This window comes from Narcine bancroftii, chromosome 3 (assembly GCF_036971445.1).
Source record: "Narcine bancroftii isolate sNarBan1 chromosome 3, sNarBan1.hap1, whole genome shotgun sequence".
NCBI classification, from domain to species: domain Eukaryota; kingdom Metazoa; phylum Chordata; class Chondrichthyes; order Torpediniformes; family Narcinidae; genus Narcine; species Narcine bancroftii.
The window spans coordinates 47,207,707-47,226,328 of NC_091471.1; the positions used below are offsets into that span (position 1 = coordinate 47,207,707).

The window sequence follows — 18,622 nt, forward strand, 5'->3', positions numbered from 1 at the left end:
CCCCCCAGAAAAGATTTCAATTTTCATATGTAACAAAGGTCACTCTTTTAATTCCCTCCTTATTCCCTCTATTCCATTTCCCTCCCTTATTAATTCTTGTCTATACTCTCTATATTTTCCTCTAAATACGGATACATTCATGTATGCACACTATATATCTCTTTAACTTTATTATATTCTTCTAATTTCTCTTTGAAGTCTTCTACTTCCATTCCTACAATTGTTTCTCGTTTTTCCATATTTTCCACTCTTTTTCCTAACTCTGATATGGCCATTTCCATTTTATTCATTTTTTCTTCTGCATTCTTAATTCTTCTTTTTATCTCATTAAATTCTTGTAATTGCCATTTTTTCACTGATTCCATATATTCTTTAAAAAAAGATACATCCATTGTCTTGCCTTTCTTTTCTTCTTCCACTTCTTTCTGTTCTTCTTCTTCCTCTGGATTGACCATCTGTTGTTTCCTTGTTTTCTTTTTACCCTCTTCTTTCTTGTTGTCGTTATTGTCTGTGTTCTGCACCTGCTGCTGTGCTGCAGGTGTCTCTCTCAGCTGTGGAGATCGACTCCGCAGCTGTTTCCCCCCTCCCGTCAGTGTGTTTTTTTTCATGCGCGGTTGCGCACTTTTACTCGGCTCTGCGAGCCATTTTTGTAGTCCTGAGCCCGGGACCTCCACTGACCTGCGGGAGCGGGCTTCTCTCTCTGCGGCGGGCCTCTTCGTACAGGTAAGGCCTTCCCCTTCTTCTTCCGACGTCTTTCCTTCTTTTCTTCCCGTTATTTTTGGTTTTTCTTTCTTCGCTGCCATTTTCTCCACACTTTTACTTTCACTTTGTTTTGGTTTTTAAGCTTGTGCCTTTGCTTTTTCTCTATCTTTTTTTTTTAAAACTTTTCTGGAGAGGGCTGGAGTTCCCCTACCGGCCACTACTCCATCACGTGACTCCTCCCTCAATAGATTCATTTATTGATAAATCATAAATGTAATTGAACATTGTGGAGCCATCAGCAATCATCCCTTCCTACCATTGTGCCTGGTCCCATAGCCTCCAGTGCTCTCAGCCATCTTGATATTACGCAGACCAAATAAAGTGACGACAGATGGACTGGCACTGCAGCCTCCTCTTTCAAATTCACATGCTGCACCCATCATTGTTGATGACAGGCATTCTCGTGGAGCCACCTGTTCTGATTAGCTGATTAATTGTCCATTCTATTCACAACTGGATGTGGTCGGATGCAGATCAGCATGGTGTATTCACATTTTATCACAGTCAATGATTGTCAACTTCAAACTAAATAACATAAAACCAGTTACCTGATGTGGCTCTGCAAGACTGGGGTCCAGCGTAATAACTATTTTTTTAGCCTCTTCCAGATTCATCTCCCGACGGACTGCATCTTCTTGCTGTTAGAAAGAGTTTTGAAATGTATTCTGGTAACAGAAAATGTAGTTCTCCCTTCACAAAAATAATAATAAATAACAGCATCCAGGCCAATAATATATTAGGATACATGGCAGAGGAAAGGACCATGTGAATAGTTTGGCACAAATCTCATCCAATGCCACCAGACCCAAATTATCCTTCTCTGTTTTAACACTTGTACATTCCAATGAAAGAAAAAAAAATTCAAATGCTGAAAATCTGAAAAGATGCTGAGAGAGACAGACAGATTTTGGGTTTAGAACATTTAATGAGAACTAATAAACAGTTATCTACCTTTAATGTTTAACCCATTTCCTTTTCTACAGATGCTTTTTGATGAGATGATTATTTCCAGCATTCTGCTCACCCATTCCACATTCTTCATTCATAAAATAAATTGGATTTCTAGCCCCGAGTTTGGGATTTTCTTGCAAGTGAAAAAATTTCTCTAATCCAATCTTCTCCTTATTTCAGAGGTATATAACTTTAAGTTCTCCCTTGTCAAGATAAATGTTGAAAATTTTTCAAAAGTAGTTGCAAGCTATTCATTTTTCACAATTTAATCTGTTACAATAAGAATTTTTAGTTTATTATTTTCTTTTACCAATGCGACAAAATACAAAATCATATTTTGCATTCTTAAAACCTAATGATACCCAAATTATAACCTCATTATTTTTAATTATATAGCCTTAAACACAAGCCTCAAAATATTTTCATCATTGTTAAATTTTACAACCCTTTTGTTCTTTTACCTCATTCCATTTATATTTAGTAAGTAAATGAAAACTTTTATTCATCACCAAAGAAAAACAAGTAACTTTTGTAATGTAATATTGATTACTGTACTTCATGCTGCCAATGCTATTAGCCTAGTTCCTTGCAAGATATCTATTGCAAAGTTTATTCCCCCCCCCACCGAGTTTGCAGACTTAGAGTGACAGATTATGTTATCTTTTATATTGTATATAGATATGTTTTAAAAAGAGATAAATTGTGGCTTTTTTTTGGTTAGGTCACAAAAAGATACTAATACTTCACAACACAAATCTCATTTAAAATACCAGAGCTCTACTCAAGCCAGAAAGTTCAGGCTTCAAGTGCCTTTGCAAAAACTTTGAAGAATGCCTATAGAGACTTCACAAGTAGGTGTCAATTGGGCATGCTGTGGAGTAATGGATTATTGTTTTGGAAAGCAACAGATGAACAGACTCAGAAAATTAGGTCCAGTACTGCAGTCTATCTGAGTGCAGTTGGCTGTTCTCAGAGAGTCATGTGGTTTTTCTCAGAGAGGCAGAGAAGCTGGGACTGGAACATGACAAGCTGGCAAGCTTGTGGAAAAACCCCATTTTGAAAATGGGTTGTGAGTTCTTAGTTCAGTCTGGTCCATACAAGAGGAGATGGCTGGCTATATAATGTTTCACTTGAAATAAGGGAAACAGAAAAGGAACTCTATGGTGACCGGAAAGAAAAAGGTTATCATCTGGAAAGCCCTGATAGGACAAGTTTCTTTGGCAAGAAACTGATGTGGCTGATTGGAAGGAATCAGTTGTGTGTGTCCAATGAGCAACAAATCTCTCTGAAAACCAACAAAAACCTTCCTGTGCGGTAACCATTCACCTTTCAAGCACCAAAGCCTTGTGAAATTCATAAATATTAAATTCCATACACAGTTTAAGAATTGCCTGATACCAGTGAACTTGGAGGAGTGAGAAGTGAGATTGGACTGTGAACTTTTGCATTACATACATGTGTGCTTAGAAGGGGTTTAAGCTAATAGTAATAAGTTAAAGTGTGATCCTATTTTCATGTTTAAAGATAATTAAAAGCAACTTTTGCCTAAGTAACCATTTGTCTTGGTGAATTTCTATTGCTGCTGGGTTTTGGGGTCCTCTGGGCCCATAACATTAGGAGCAGAATTAGGCCACCCAGCCATTTAAACACAGCTGATGTATTTTTCCCTTCAATCCCATTTTCCTGCCTCTTCCCCATAACCTTTGAGGCCCTTACTAATCCAACCTTTGTTTTAAATATACACAATGACTAGGGGCAGGGTTACTAATAAGCAATGCTAGCAAAAAATAAATGGTTGCAGAGTAGTAATGATTCAGTGAAATTTCATAATTTAATTCACCTCATAGTGAACTTCACTGCAACAAAAGACTTAACCACCAGGAAAATGGATTTGGAAGGTAAAATTTGGAACAATGTTAAAGTTATCATTCAAAATTAGAAATAATGCTTTCTTATGTCTAAGTTACTTTGGGCCTACATTTACTTTGTGCCTCCCTGATTATATTAATTCCAGAAAATAATGCTTCACAATACTTGGAGAACTCTCACTGTACCTCAGTGAACACAACTTATAAAAGCAAAGATTCCACAATAAACTCAGCTGTAAATTTTACATGGAAAGGTATTTGCAGACCAAAGGTTTGAAGTTCCACTGATTGATGAGAGAAATGTATTTTGCACTGACGGCTACCCAAAATGTTGCATTGTGGGGATTTCCTCACTTCCTAACAAGGTCTCTACGACATATTATGGCACAATATAACCATTCTCACTGAATGGTTCTGACACAGAATGACGATTATTATTGCCTTGCCACAACCACTGCAATTAAAACCATTTGGAATGAGCTTAATATGGGCAACAAAAGCAAGCACTCAACTAATTCAAATTATTTTCCAATGGAGGAAAAGCTTTTTTCTATTTACCTCTTTTTTAAGTGTTGATGACTTCTTCATTTGATCTCGATGCCAAAGTTTTTTAATACTTTTCATTTGTGATTTTGATATAACTTCCCAGCGCTGAAAGAAACATAATTGTTCAACAAGGTCATGTCAGCAGCACTGCTGCTCTATCACCATCATTAAGAAAAAGAACACGTGCTCACAACTGTTTTTTTTCTCATCCTTTCCTTCTCTCACTCTGCACTCTCATGGTTTCAAGCAACTCAAAAGAAATAGACATTTCCATGAGGAAATCACATCTGTTTCCAACCTATTCTCAATTATCCTTTCTTCTTTGGGAGTCCCTCTATAATCAGAAATTGCACAGGATTTTCTTTGATGGTTCCTCCCAATCAAGTCAATGTAGGAAATACCAGCTGGTTACTTCGTATGATAAAAGGTATGTCACCCTTTTCATAATCCCATGACACCAGAATCAATTAACTGATGCCTTTTTATGAAGTGTTTTGCAACGTGGACATGTCCTCTGAGGAAATTAATTCCTATGATTTTAATTCACTTAATCTTAACCCTAATCTCTGGTAATAAGAGAAAATGGTTTGTCCCCACCCACCTTCCCCAACCAAAACAATGTCGCTGAAAAAAAATCTAATTCAATCACGAAAATTAAGATTTCACTTAGAAGTACCACTTGTTCTTCTTCTCAAAATAAAAAAATTAAAAATCATGGGGTTGAATCATTGATTTAAATTTTAAATGTAGACATAAAGCACGCTAACAGGTGCTTCTGGCCCATGAGCCCGAGCTGCCCAAATACCCTAATTAAACCGACAATCTGTGTCCGATTTGAAGGGTGGGAGGAAATTGAAATGCCTGGAGGAAACCCATGCAGACAAGGAGAACATACAGACTCTTTTCAGACTGTGCTGGATTTGAACCCAGGTCGCTATTACAGCACGAGCGACCCAGGTTCAAATCTAGCACCGTCTGTACGAAGTTCATACCTTCTTCCCATGTATACATGGGTGCTCTTGTTTCCTTCCACCTTTCTAAAACATAGAGGTTGCATTTGGGCAGCACGGACTCGAGGGCTAGAAAGGCCTGTAACTGCGATGTATGTCTAAATTAAAAATGTAATTTTAAAATCACAGGATTAAAATCAAGACCAATGATTCAGGCTCATGATCTTTTTTAAAAATCATTCATTGTCCAATCTGGACTGGCAAGAGCTGCATTTACTGCCCATCCCTAAACGCCTTGTATTTAAGTGGCTTGCCCAGCCTTTTCAGAGGGCATTTTAAGATTTATCCACGTTGATGAACTTCAGGTCACCCAGAGTAGGTAATTTGGAAGAATTATCTGAGGTGATGAATGCAGCAGATAGGTTTTCATGGGTACTGTTTTTCAGATTTATACAGTTTCAGATGGCATATTCTCCATCTGACACCTCTGTGCAGTGCTAATTTAAGTGCAACAATGTTGGACTTGCTGACATCTGGTTGAAATACTAAACAAGGCAAATCAAATTCTTGTTATCTCTACTCCTGGCAACAAAACAAACAGAACTATTATTAAAAATAGCTAAGTTCGGGAACTTTTCTTAATTTTCTTCCTCTTGGAGGTATCAATTTACATCTTTACAGACAACATCAGTTATCCTGTGGTTAAAAAAAAAGTCTTTCTAATCTCAAGTACTAAATTAAGGCCATTTTAAAACATAAGACTAAACTAACAAGCAAAATACAAGGACTTAGAAAAGAACATCATCTAAAGTAATTTCTATTAGTAATTCAATACACCAGAAAAGGTCAACACTAGAATCATATGGAACCCAATCAGCATCTTGCTGTAAATAAATAATAACAACATAGAACAGTACAGGTCCTTTGGCCGACAATGCTGTGCTGACCTATATAAACTTGCTCCTTTTCAATCTAACCCTTCTTTCCCTCTTATAACCATTTTTAACATAACATAACAATTACAGCACGGAAACAGGCCATTAGGCCCTTCTAGTCTGCACCGAACCAAACACCCCTTTCTAATCCCACCTCCCTGCACAATGCCCATAACCCTCCATCTTCCTCTCATCCATATACCTGTCCAACCTTTTCTTAAATAATACAATTGACTCCGCCGCCACTATTTCTCCCGGAAGATCATTCCACACAGCTACCACTCTCTGAGTAAAGAAGTTCCCCCTCATGTTACCTCTAAACCTCTGCCCCTTAATTCTTAACTCATGTCCTCTTGTTTTAATCTTTCCTCCTCTTAACGGAAATAGTCTATCCACATCCACTCTGTCTATCCCTTTCATAATCTTAAATACTTCTATCAAATCCCCTCTCAACCTTCTACGCTCCAAAGAATAAAGACCCAATCTGTCCAATCTCTCCCCATACTCCAGATGCTTAAACCCAGGCAACATTCTGGTAAACCTTCTCTGCACTCTCTCCACTCTGTTTATATCCTTCCTATAATTAGGCGACCAGAACTGCACACAGAACTCCAAATTAGGCCGCACCAACGTCTTATACAATCTCAACATCACCTCCCAACTCCTATATTCCATGCAATGATTGATAAAGGCCAGCATACTAAAAGCCTTCTTCACCACCCTATTCACGTGAGTTTCTACCTTCAGGGAACGATGTAGCTCTCCAAGAGCCTTTTAAATGCCCCATTGTACCAGCCACCAGCATCACCACTGCTGGCAATGTACTCCAATCACATGCCACAATTTATGTAAAAAACCTTCCTCTGACATCTCCCCTAAATTTTTCCCTCACTCACCTTAAAAGGATGTCCTCTGGTACTGGCCATTTTCTTCCCTGGGAAAAAGGTGCTCACAGTCCACCCCATCTGTAATTGCTCATAATCTTAAACATCTCTATTAAGTCACCACCTCTCATCCTCCATTGCTCCAAAGATAAAAGCCCTTACTCACTCAACCTCTCCTCAAAAGATATGTTCTCCAATCAAGGCTGGTAAATCTCCTCTATTCCCTCTCTCTAAAGCATATATACAAGCTCAAACAAGCATGAATATTGATATTACAATCAAGCAAAGCCCACCAAGTTTTTAAAAAAGCTTGACACTATTCCAAAGTTAACTTGAATTAGATATTTAAAATAACATTGAAATCAATTTTAAAACCAATTTTCACGATGCTTCAGATAATTTCAACCTTTAAATTTTATTTCTATTTTGCATCTCATTAGGGATTGTGGGAACAGGACTGTGCAAGAGGTGCAGTGAGAAGTTTAAAAATCAGGTAAAAAGCACCAGAGAAGATACTCTTTTAAAATCTCTCCATTGGCCAATTACTTCCAGACAATAAAAAGAAGGGAAGGCCAAGCGAAGCAGCCAGTGTGAGTGGCCCAGTGCAGGAGTGGTTATTTGAGATTCTGGCTCAAGAGTCTTTGGGGAGAGAGACGGAGGATACACTTCTTACAGGTAGGATAAAATCAGGTAAAATCTTTGCATATTAACAAAGAATAGGTTATGGAAATGGCAGTGGAATGCTCCAAATGCACAATTTGGGAAATATGGGAGAGCACAATTGTCCCTGATGACTACACCTGCAGGAGATGCATCCAAATGTAGCTCCTTCCAGACCGAGTTAGAGAACTGGAGCTGAGTGAACCCCAGATTATTCAAGAGGTAGAGGGGATGATAGACATGTGCTACTGGGAGACAATCATCCCCAAAAGTCTGGAGGCAGGTAGCAGGGTGACTGTTAGGAGAGGAAAGGGGAAGAGGCAGTCAGTGCAGAACACCCATGTGGCTATTCCCCATAACCATAAGTATACTGTTTGGATGTTATTATGGGAATGATCTACCAGGGACAAGTTATAGTAGTCATGTCTCTGGCACAATGTCTGGCCTTTTGGCTAAGAAGGGAAGTGGGAAGAAACGGAGCGTGATAGTGATTGGGGATTCGACAGTTGGGTGAATGGATAGGAGGTTCTATGAACAAAATAGAGTCTCCTGGATGGTGCGTTGCCTCCCAGATGCCAGGGATGACTCTGATTGAGACCACAACATTCTGAAGCAGAGGGTGAGCAGCCAGATGTTGTGGTCTAAATTTATAACAATGACATAGATGGGAGTAGGGATGAGATCCTGAAAAGGGAATTATGAAGAAAGCTGAAAAAACAGGACCTCAAGGATAGTAATCTTGGGATTGCTGCCTGTGCCACGCGAATGCGTGACTGAAGAGTTGGCGCAGAGGGCAGGGGTTCAGATTTGTGGATCATTGGGATCTTCTGGGTAAATCATGACCTGTACAAAAAGGATGGGCTGCACCTGTAGAAAAAAGACTAATATCCTTGTAGGCAGGGGAGGGTTTACACTAGTTTGGCAGGGGGATGGAAACCAAAGCACGAGTGCAGAGAATAGAGCAGAAGGTGGAAAGGATGATGCAATGAGTTGTGGGTTTGTGAGGAAGGAAAGGCAGGAGAGGAAGCATAAATGTAGTCAGTTGGAAGATTTGAAATGCCTCTATTTCAATGCAAGGAGTACACCTCTATTCTGGATAGGCTTGTCCCACTGAGACAGGAAAAAGATGGTTGACGAAATAGAAACAGCAGCTAGTTAAGAAGAGGATGCATAGATTTCAGAAGCAAAAGCAGGAAAAGCTCATTAGGGTTGGGTTAGATGATGGATCAGTACTTGGAATTATGATGTTACTTGGCTGATGGAAGAACAGGATTGACTGACGCAGATCCTGAGGTTTTAGTGTTTTAAAAGGAATAGTATGTGAGGCAAGGGGGGGGTGGGGGGGGGGGAAGAAAACATTACTGCTTAGGGATAATATCAAGGCTGTAGAAAGGGAAGATGCTGAAGAGAGTGTCTACCGAGTCTGTGTGGGTGGAAGCCAAAAATAGGAAGGAAATGGGTCTATAGGCCCCCAAGTAGCTTTTGGGTAACTGAGGAATAAATAAGTAGACGGATTTGAAATGGTGCAGAAATTACAAGGCTGTTGTGTGGGAGTCTTCAAATTCCCAAATATTGACTAGCACCTCCTAACTGCAAGAGGGATAGATGGGCCAGAATTTGTAAGGTGTATACAAGGATTTCTGACAGAGTATGTGGACAAGTTGACCAGAGGAGAGGCCATTCTGGATCTAGTACTGAGGTAATAAACTTGGTCAGGTGACAGACCTGTCGGTGGAGGAGCATTTCGGTGATAAGTGATCACAACTCCCTGACTTTACAATAGTTATGGACAAGGATAAAAACAGATAAAATAGGAAAGTGTTCAGTTGGGGAAAGCATAATTATGATGAGACGAGGAAGGAACTAGTGAGAGTAAACTGTAACAGATGGTCAGTGGGAAAAGTTCTGAAGTAATGTGGAGGATGTTGCGGGACCACTTGCACAGGGTTCTGAATAAGCTTGTCCACTGAGACAGGAAAAAGGAACCGTGGTTGACAAAATGGCAAAGCAGCTAGATAAGAGTAAGGAGGAAGCACGCATTAGATTTAAGAAGTGAAAAACAGAAGGGTTCATGAGAATTATATGGTAGCTAGGAAGGAACTTAAGAAAGGAGAGGGAAAATGTGTCTGGTGGTGGGATCACATAACAGATAGCAGAAATAGCAGAGGATGATCTGTTGAATACAGAGACGTGGAGAGGTAGGTGAGGACAAGGGGAATCCTGTCCTTGTTGTGCATGGGGTTGGAGAAACACCTCATATTCCATCTGTGCATCCTCCAACCAAGGATTGGCATTTCATCAGCGCCCCCCCCCCCCCCCTTGAGTTGTCTCTTGTTCTCTTTCCTTCTGTCTCCTTGTCTCCTTTCCTTCAGCTCTGCATTCACAGAACCATCCCTCCCCCAACCTTTCCTCTCTGTCCTCCTATTCATGTCCAATTATGGCCTTTTGTCTGTTGGCCTGTACACCTCACCCTGCCGTTTCTTCCTTCTCCCCAGCCTTTTAATTCAGGAATGTGTCTGCTTTTTGCTAATGTCTTGAAGGAGGGCTCAGGCTTGAAATGTTGGCTATACATCTTTACCCCCCCCCCCCCCCATGGATGCTACAAAACCTGCTGATTTCCTCCAGCATTTTTGTGTTTTTATTGCCATCATAGCATCTGCAGATTTTTGTTTTTCACTATTTAATCAAGTAAATCATTTTGCATTATAATACAATTCAAAGTACACACTGCACATTTTTGTTACCAAACACGTCCATTTTCATTTACCTCATTTTCTTTTTGGGAATCAACATAAATAGTTGGAAATGGTTCCTTCTCTACTCTTTGCAAGGCCTAGAAAAATGTGCAGAACCAGAATTAATTCTTGAGGCAGGTTTTCAGGGAAAGAATAATTAATTTTGTTCCATCATTAATTGAAATCTTACCCAAAGGGCTGTTTTAAATGGTTTTTCCTTTGTTCCTGAACCAGAGGCATCATCTCCAGCACGATCAGAGACATACAATTCACCTGTGAAACATCAGAATCAAACGTTTTAGTTAAAAATGTGTTTGTTTGTGAGCGCCCATATCTTAATTCAATATGCTTCATATTCTATATACCAATTATCATTTCCTATCAGTGTGGCAACCATACTGCTCCTTTTCATAACAAAACGTGCTGAAATGAATCAACTTCTGGTGATAATGACTGAACACATTCGCTAAAACTCTGGAGAGTGCTCTCATACCTCCTCCAATTGTATGCTGTAAGGAAGAAAATCCTTCAACAATGCAGCATTCCGTCTGTTCTCGACAAAATGCTTGATTCTTTAAGTGAACTTCGGTCTCTGATTTTCTAAACGCAATACACTAAAAATAACCAATACAAATAAACCTATGTTCTGAAGGATATCTGGGCAGTTTCTTTCTCGAACAACACAGTCTGTATCAAAAAGAGGTTAAAAAAAATCCCAGAAAAGTTAGACTAAAAAGCAAATGAATAATATATTTACTGTAATCAATGGTTTATTCTATTGAATATACACAATTTTATGGTGCAATGGTCAGCGTAGCAGTTAGCGCAACACCGTTACAATGCCAGCGACTGGGGGTTCGAATCCAGCGCTGTTTGTAAGGAGTTTATGTTTTCCCCATGTCTGTGTGGGTTTCCTCTGGGTGCTCTGGTTTCCTTTCATTGCCTGTAAATCAATTGGGTGTAATTGGGCAGCATGGGGTCATAGGCTGAAAGGCCTTATATACTGCTGTATGTTGGTAAGTACATTTAATTTCAATCATTTTGCCTATTTTCTTAAAAAAAATTCATGTCATCAGCACAAGATAGCAGAAATACAGTAAAACCCCTGGTATCCGGCAGCTACAGGGATTAGTAGATGCCGGATAAGAGTACTTTCCGGTTGTTTTGAGATTTACTCTTACAATGCCTAACTAAAACATATCCACTGCCTTATGATCCACTGATTTCTGCTCACCAGACATGTCTGATATACGGATATTATGACGAATCTTGAATCTGCTAAGCCAGCCATTTGAAAAAGAACACTGTGCCTCAATATTCATCTTCTTGTGGAGCTCCTTTCCTTTTTCTTGCAACATGGGTCCTGATATGCAACCACCTTCTGACCTTTTCAAACTAAACCATTCAAAAAGAGCCTGGTCAAGTAAGTCCATCTTGGAGGTATGAAGCGTGTGACGTTGCTCAATACATTTATCGGTGTTGGACCTCATATAAAACTGCTTAATTTTCTGAGACTGGGCTTTAATGTCATAGATGGTTGATGAACCAACATTAAATTCCTCCATAAGCACTGTACGACTTTCACCTTTTTCCAGTCTCTCACATATCTCCATCTTCTGCTTAAGGGTAAGCACCACGCGCTTACGCTTGCCAGGTTGTTTTTCTTTCGGCATGGTAACAGTTAGGGGAGAAATTTGTCCAAAATAATATCCTGTGAAACGGAATCTGTTTATGTTGGTCACAAGGTGAGAACTGGTTGCAGGTGTCGCCTGGCATATGAGTGGTGAATTGACGAATTAACTGGTGCGCCAATTTTAAACTTTAAAAAAACCTATTAATTTATTCTTATTTATTTTAATTTTACTTTATTTTCTTTTTTTTTTGCCGGTTGCTTGAGGCTGCCGGTTGCTTGAATTCCAGATACCAGGGGCTTTACTGTATGTTCAGTAGACAAAACCTCCTTTTCAATTCTTTCTTTGCTCCTTTTCAAATGTCTCTAGGTCCAAACCTGCAGACATAATTATCATATTTAACACCTATTTCATTTTTGCTAAATTAAAAGTTTAAGATTACAAGCAGATTTTCCATAAAGGTAAAGAAAATAGGTTATAATAGCAACATATTCTGTACAGTGTCTGATTTTCAAATCTATAAATCAGGTATTTACATTTGTGTTTAAACAATAACATCTGCAGCTGCTGGAGGCTCAGAATCTTATAAATCTCAAGTATCTTATTCAATCTACCTTTCAAACAGCAAGCTCATCCCGGGAATTAATCCGGTGAATTAGTTTTCCATCCCCAAGAAGTGCATTTTTCCTCAAAGTCTTGCATTACACCCTGCATGCAATTTTCTTGATCACATAAGCTGTTGACATCCATGCAGAGATTGCACAATCCTCAGTTTCCCAGCAAGCTTTCTATATTTAGTGAACTTAGATGAGCTCCATTCTGTTTTTCAAGGATGGTCACCATTAGAAATTGGAAACTGCTGAACACTGAGATGTCTTATGCATCCTAAAAATTGTAGCCTGTATTCTTAAAAATTTTTACTTTTAAATCAAACCTGCATGCAAGCAGGCATGTGGTCATCTTCTCACCTGATTCCAGCCTATTGCCCGCCAGACCCTGCCTTTTTATACTGGCCATCTTCCCTTTACACAGAGTTCTGATGCAGGGTCTTGACCAGAAACACTATACTGTCTGATGCACTAATTTGTTTTGGAAGCTTTATTTCTTGCTCAGATTCCAGCATCTACAGTCCCTTTTATCTCCAGATACTGGGCCACCATGGTTACAGAAGACATGACGTGTGCTTTCAGCAAAAAATTTTATTTCTACTATTTTGAAAAATTCTTTAAATTTATAACTTTTGATTGAAGCATGAAAGTTTGCAGATGCTGGAATAGTAGTAATAATGACTTTGATATTCGTTAGTTATGGTTAACAGAAGATGACATGTTGAAACAATAGGAAGTGATGCACTGTGTAACCACAGAAAAAAAGCAACAAACAGCATGCACTGAGAAGGCTCAATTGTTTCAGGGAATGGGTTTTGATCTTTTTTTGGGGGGGGGGGGGGGGGGGGGGTGGGACACTACTGGTTTCTGAATTGTGCAAATTAAAGCAAGTATGCTTGATGGACGGTTCTCAGGAAAGAAACCCTTGCGTAATCCAGGGATCATAGGCACTTGTCTTGGCAAAGCATGCTTGAGGGGCCCATATGGGCCCTACCATTCTTTTGGATAATCTGTCCTGTGTGTTTGAGGGTCAGAGAGGAATCAGTGAATTAAAAGAGTAGCCAGTTTGTTCATGGTCTAGGGGAAGGGCTGGGATAATTTGTGTACTTCAGAAGGAGACAAAAAGGAACAGGGTTACCTGAAATTGAAAAATTCATTGTTCATATCATTGGGTTCTAGAGTAATCAAGGGAAATATGAAGTGTTCTTGTTTGCATTTGGCCTCACCCTGGCAATGTAGAAGACCAAGGACGAACAGAATGATGTTGGAATGGGAAAAGAGTTGAAATCGAATGCAACCAGGAGCTCCAGATGGCCACTGCTGACAGAGTACAGGTTGCCTTGTCCATGTTTGATTTTACCAACATAAGAGAGGGCATGATGAGAACACCAAATGCAGTAGACAAGATTGAAAGAGGTGCACGTAAACACTTGCCTGATGTGGAAGGGCTGCTTAGGTCCTTGTAGTGTAATGATTATAATATTTTGGGGAATTTGGTTACATACATACACACATTTTAAAACAAATCTTATTTGAAAGACTGAAGAAATATTGAAGATCTCTGGAGAATGTTATGCACCTTTCACAAGTAGGTGTTAATTGAACTGAGGACATAAAATGTTTGGAACTGGAGCCAGGATGACTACAAGTTTCTTTCTGCAGGGTGCTTACGGGAAGGTCACTCCTGGCTTTTGTTTATCTAACAACAGCTTGAGCAGAAGAGAACTCCTGTTGTTTGCTGAAGAAAGTGGAGGTTTTAGCAAGCGAGTCACATGGGCTTTCTGGAAGCCAGCTGGAGAGAGAGAAAAGCAAGATCTCTCAGTCAGTGTGTGTGGGACACTGAACAGTGCAATCCAGGAAGAACTGAAGAAAAGATCCAAAAGCAGTGGAAGTGCTATCTGTCTGATGTTTCTCTTGGAATAAGAGGAACAGAAGGAGCTCTGTCGTAACCTGAAAGACAGAGATTATCATCTGAAAAACCCTGATGGGGCAAATTTTATCAGCAAGACATTGAGGTGACTAATGGTGGTACCTCAGTTGTGGAAATCCTGGAACAACAAATCTCTCTCTGCAAACCTACAAAGAACCTTCCTGAGCGGTAAACATTTACCTTTCAAGCACCAAGGCCTGGTGAACTTCATACATATTAAATTCTGTGCACAGTATAAGAATTGCCTGCATCCAGAGAATTTGGAAGAAGTGAGATTGAAGTGTAAACCAAAGAACTTTTCTTAAGTCTACACACACACATTACATACTCGCGCTCTTAGAATTAGAAGGGGTTAATTTGAGTTAGTTCACTATAGAGTTAAGTTAAAGTTTGATTTTATTTTCATGTTTAAAGTTGATTAAAAATAACTTTTGTTTTGAAAACCACTTGTCCTGGTGAATGTCTATTGCTGCTGGGTTTTGGGGTCCTTTGGGCTCGTAACAATAGTACTGAGAGAGGCAGTACAGGCAAAAGTGTTGCTCCTCCTACAGTTACAAGGGTAAATTACAGGGAATAGGGAGGGATGGGCAAATCAGGGAATCAATCACAGAGAGAATAGTCACAAATGGGTGAAGAAGGGAAGACATGATGATCAGTAGGATTCTTTTGCACCTAGCAGAAATGACAATGATGTGCTGGATTCAAAGGCTAAAAATTAGAAAGGTGGCAACCAAAGTAAGTCTGTTTAGACTGGAGGAAGGGAGCTGTATAGTGTGCACCTTCCAGCTGCGACTACATGGGTTCCATCATCCACGGCCCACTGCATCACCTCATAGGCCATATCGTTAGTGCAGTAGTTACCACAATCCTATTACTGGGCCAGTAACCTAGATTCAAATCCAATACTAAGTTTATACGTCCAACCCAGGTCTGCATGGCTTTCTTGCGAGTGTGCCAATTTCCCCATCATTCCAAAGACATACAGAATTAGTAGGTTCATTGGTGACATTTGGGTGACGCAGGGTGGGGCGCTGGAAGGGCATGTTACAATGCTGTATCTCTAAATTAAATATTTAAATCAGAGAGGCGTGATTTGTTAAGTTAATTAGCCCCTATCATGGCTTTCTTTTTGAACCATAGGGGTTTGTGCTGGGTATGCAACTGTTCATGATAGCCATTGAGAATTTGGAAGAGAGGTCATATGTAAGTTTGCTGATAACACTAAATTAAATGTAAAAGTGGAGATGGCAAGGGCATGACAGATGGAGTACAATGTTGGTAAATGTGAGACCACCCACTTTAGAAAGAAAAATCAGATTAGTCCACCCACTTTGGAAAGAAAAATCAGATTAGATTATTATTTAAATATGAAAGGTTGCACCATGCTGCTGTGCAGAGGCCATTGGGAGTGCTTGGACATGGGATTACAAAGGGTTAGTTTGCAAATACAACAGGTAATTAAAAATAAAACCAAATAGAATATTGACTTTAATTGCAAGAGGGGTCAAATTTAAAAGGCAAGTTCTGCTGCAACTGCACAGGTTACTGGTGAGGTCTCCGCTGGAGTAATGCCTACAGATCCTTACTTGAGAGAGGATGCACTGGCTTTGGAGGCTATGCAAAGGTAGATTCCAGCAATGAAGTTGTTAGCCAAGGAGAAGAGATTGTGTCACCTCAGTGGAATTCAGAAGAGAGGGGATTTTTTTTGGAAACATACAAAATTTTGAAGGGGATAGAAAGAGAGGCCAGGAAAGTCTCCCTCCCACCCTTACTTCTGATAGACGAGGACGAGGAGTCATCACCTCATGATTCAAGGGGGTGGATTTTGTGAATCTGTGGAATTCTCTGCCAAGAAATCAGGCCGCCTCCTTATCTGACAGGGGTTTTTTTTTGCATAGTCGGGGAATGAAAGCTTATGGGGAAAAGGCAGGTCGCAGGAGCAGCATCCAGGGACAGATCATACCCTGCAATGGTAAGAGTAGGCTGGACTCGGCAGGCTTCTGGCGTGCAGGTGAGTGGCAGGAAATAAGGGCAGAATCAAATGGAATGAGCATCGATGGCTGCCTGATGGAGACGAGACCAGTTGCCAATCTTCGCAGCGCAAAGACTCGGTGCCGTCGGGCGCAAGGTTACGGACTCGATCAGGGCCAGCGGACCTTCCGAAAACCAGCACCCATCCCCCCGCCCCCCGCTCAGTCCCCTCCAACCTCACCTAACGACAGCTCGGCCGCCCCCTGACACGCGTCCCCCGAAGACATCCCGCAAAGCAGACGCTCCTCAGCCGCACACCAACCGACTCTGACTGCCGACCCGCGAGCGAGGAGGGTCCGGGGAGGAAAGAGCGACGGCTGGCTCCGCCCCCTACCCCTGCCGGCTCTCTGATTGGTCGACCGTGGGCCTGCTGACGGGCGCCTGCGCACTGGGGCGCGGTTGCTGTGCATTGCATCAGGCGACGGGTTTGCGGGGAGGCGGAAGTATGTCGGGAAATCCGAAACTGAAGCAAATGGGGCTGGTCTGTTCGGATTGAAAATTTGAGTGAGGAGGACCCCAAAACCCAGCAGCAATCGATATTCACCCAACAAATGGTTACTTAAAGAAAAGTTGCTTTTGGGGGGGGAGTCACGTGATGGAGTAGTGGCCGGACGGGGAACTCCAGCCCTCTCCAGAAAAGTCGGAAAAAATAAAGGAAAACACAAAGGCACAAAAATAAAAGTTAAAGAAAAGTGAGTATAAAGGTGGAAAGAAGATGGCGGCGAAAAAAGAAAAATCGAAACCAACGGTAAGAAGAGAGGAAGAGAAGACAACGGAAGAAGAAGGAGAAGGCCTTACCTGTTCGAAGAGGCCTGCGGTGGAGAGCGAAGCCCGCTCCCTCAGGTCAGTAGAAATTGGACTACAAAAATGGCTCGCTGAGCCGAGTAAAAGTGCGCAACCGCGCATGCAAAAAAACACACCGACGGGAGGGGTGACCAGCTGGGGAGTCGATCTCCACAGCCGGCAATGACAGCTGCAGAACACCTGCAGCAAGAGGAGAACATAGAAGACAACAAAAATAAGAAAGAAGAAAAGGACAACAAAGAAACAACAGATGGCCAACCCAGGGGAAGAAGAAGAGGAAGAGTACAGTGAAATAGAAGAAGAAGGGAAAGGCAAGACAATGGATATACTTTCTCTTATTAAAGAATACATGGATTCATTTAAAGAATGGCAAGCACAAGAATTTAGAGATTTAAGAAGAAGAATAAACAGTACAGAAGAGAAAATGAATAAAATAGATATGACCTTATCAGAAATGGGAAAAAGACGAGAAGCAGCAGTAGAAATGGAGGTAGAGGACTTAAAAAAGAAATTAGAGGAATCTAATAAAAAAGTTAAAGAGACACAAGAACTGTTAGCTCAGAAAATAGATATAATGGAAAATTATAACAGAAGAAATAGCATAAAGATAGTGGGACTTAAGGAAGATGAAGAAGGCAAGAATATGAGAGAGTTTATAAAAGATTGGATCCCCAGGATCTTAGGATGTCCAGAACTACAGCAAGAAATGGAAATAGAAAGGGCACATAGAGCATTGGCCTTTAAACCACAACCACAACAAAAGCCAAGATCTATTTTAGTAAAATTCCTAAGATATACTACAAGAAAAAATGTACTGGAGAAAACAATGGAGAAAGTAAGAGAGGACAACAAGCCACTGGAGTACAAAGGGCGTAAAATCTTTATTTATTCAGATATCAGTTTTGAACTCCTGAAGAAGAGAAAGGAGTTCAATACAGCAAAGGCGATTTTATGGAAGAAAGGGTATAAATTTATACTAAAGCATCCAGCGGTATTGAAAATATTTATTCCAGAACAGCAAAACAGACTATTCTCGGATCCAGAGGAAGCACGAAAATTTGCAGAACAATTACAAAATAGACAGAGATGAAGATGTGTAACAAGAGTACAAAAGAATGCGAACTAAAAAGACACATAAGTTTTGAACTCCTGAAGAAGAGGAAGGAGTTCAATACAGCGAAAACGATCTTATGGAAAAAGACTATTCTCGGATCCAGAGGAAGCAAGGAAATTTGTAGAACAACTACAAAACAAGCAGAGAGATGAAGACATGTAATAAGAGTAAAAATGATCACGATCTATATGTATGTGTGTGTGTGTGTATATA

The 18,622-nt window shown here is 40.4% G+C and overlaps 1 protein-coding gene across 2 annotated transcripts in view; it reads right to left on the reverse strand.

Annotated features, from left to right (window-relative positions):
- Nucleotides 1–16,822, reverse strand: part of nars1 (asparaginyl-tRNA synthetase 1) — a 59,468-nt gene extending 42,646 nt beyond the window's left edge. Inside the window, exons 1-5 of one of the 2 annotated variants that reach the window (XM_069923983.1) lie at nt 16,673–16,822; nt 10,482–10,564; nt 10,324–10,389; nt 4,140–4,232; nt 1,311–1,400 (exon numbers count right to left, since the gene is read on the reverse strand). In XM_069923983.1, the coding sequence (XP_069780084.1) occupies nt 1,311–1,400; nt 4,140–4,232; nt 10,324–10,389; nt 10,482–10,564; nt 16,673–16,718 (378 nt within the window). In that variant the 5' untranslated portion in view covers nt 16,719–16,822. Of the gene's footprint in view, nt 1–1,310; nt 1,401–4,139; nt 4,233–10,323; nt 10,390–10,481; nt 10,565–11,525; nt 12,117–16,672 lie in introns of those variants that run through there. The other variant, XM_069923982.1, reaches the window with a different exon arrangement.
- Nucleotides 16,823–18,622: the final 1,800 nt, after the last annotated feature.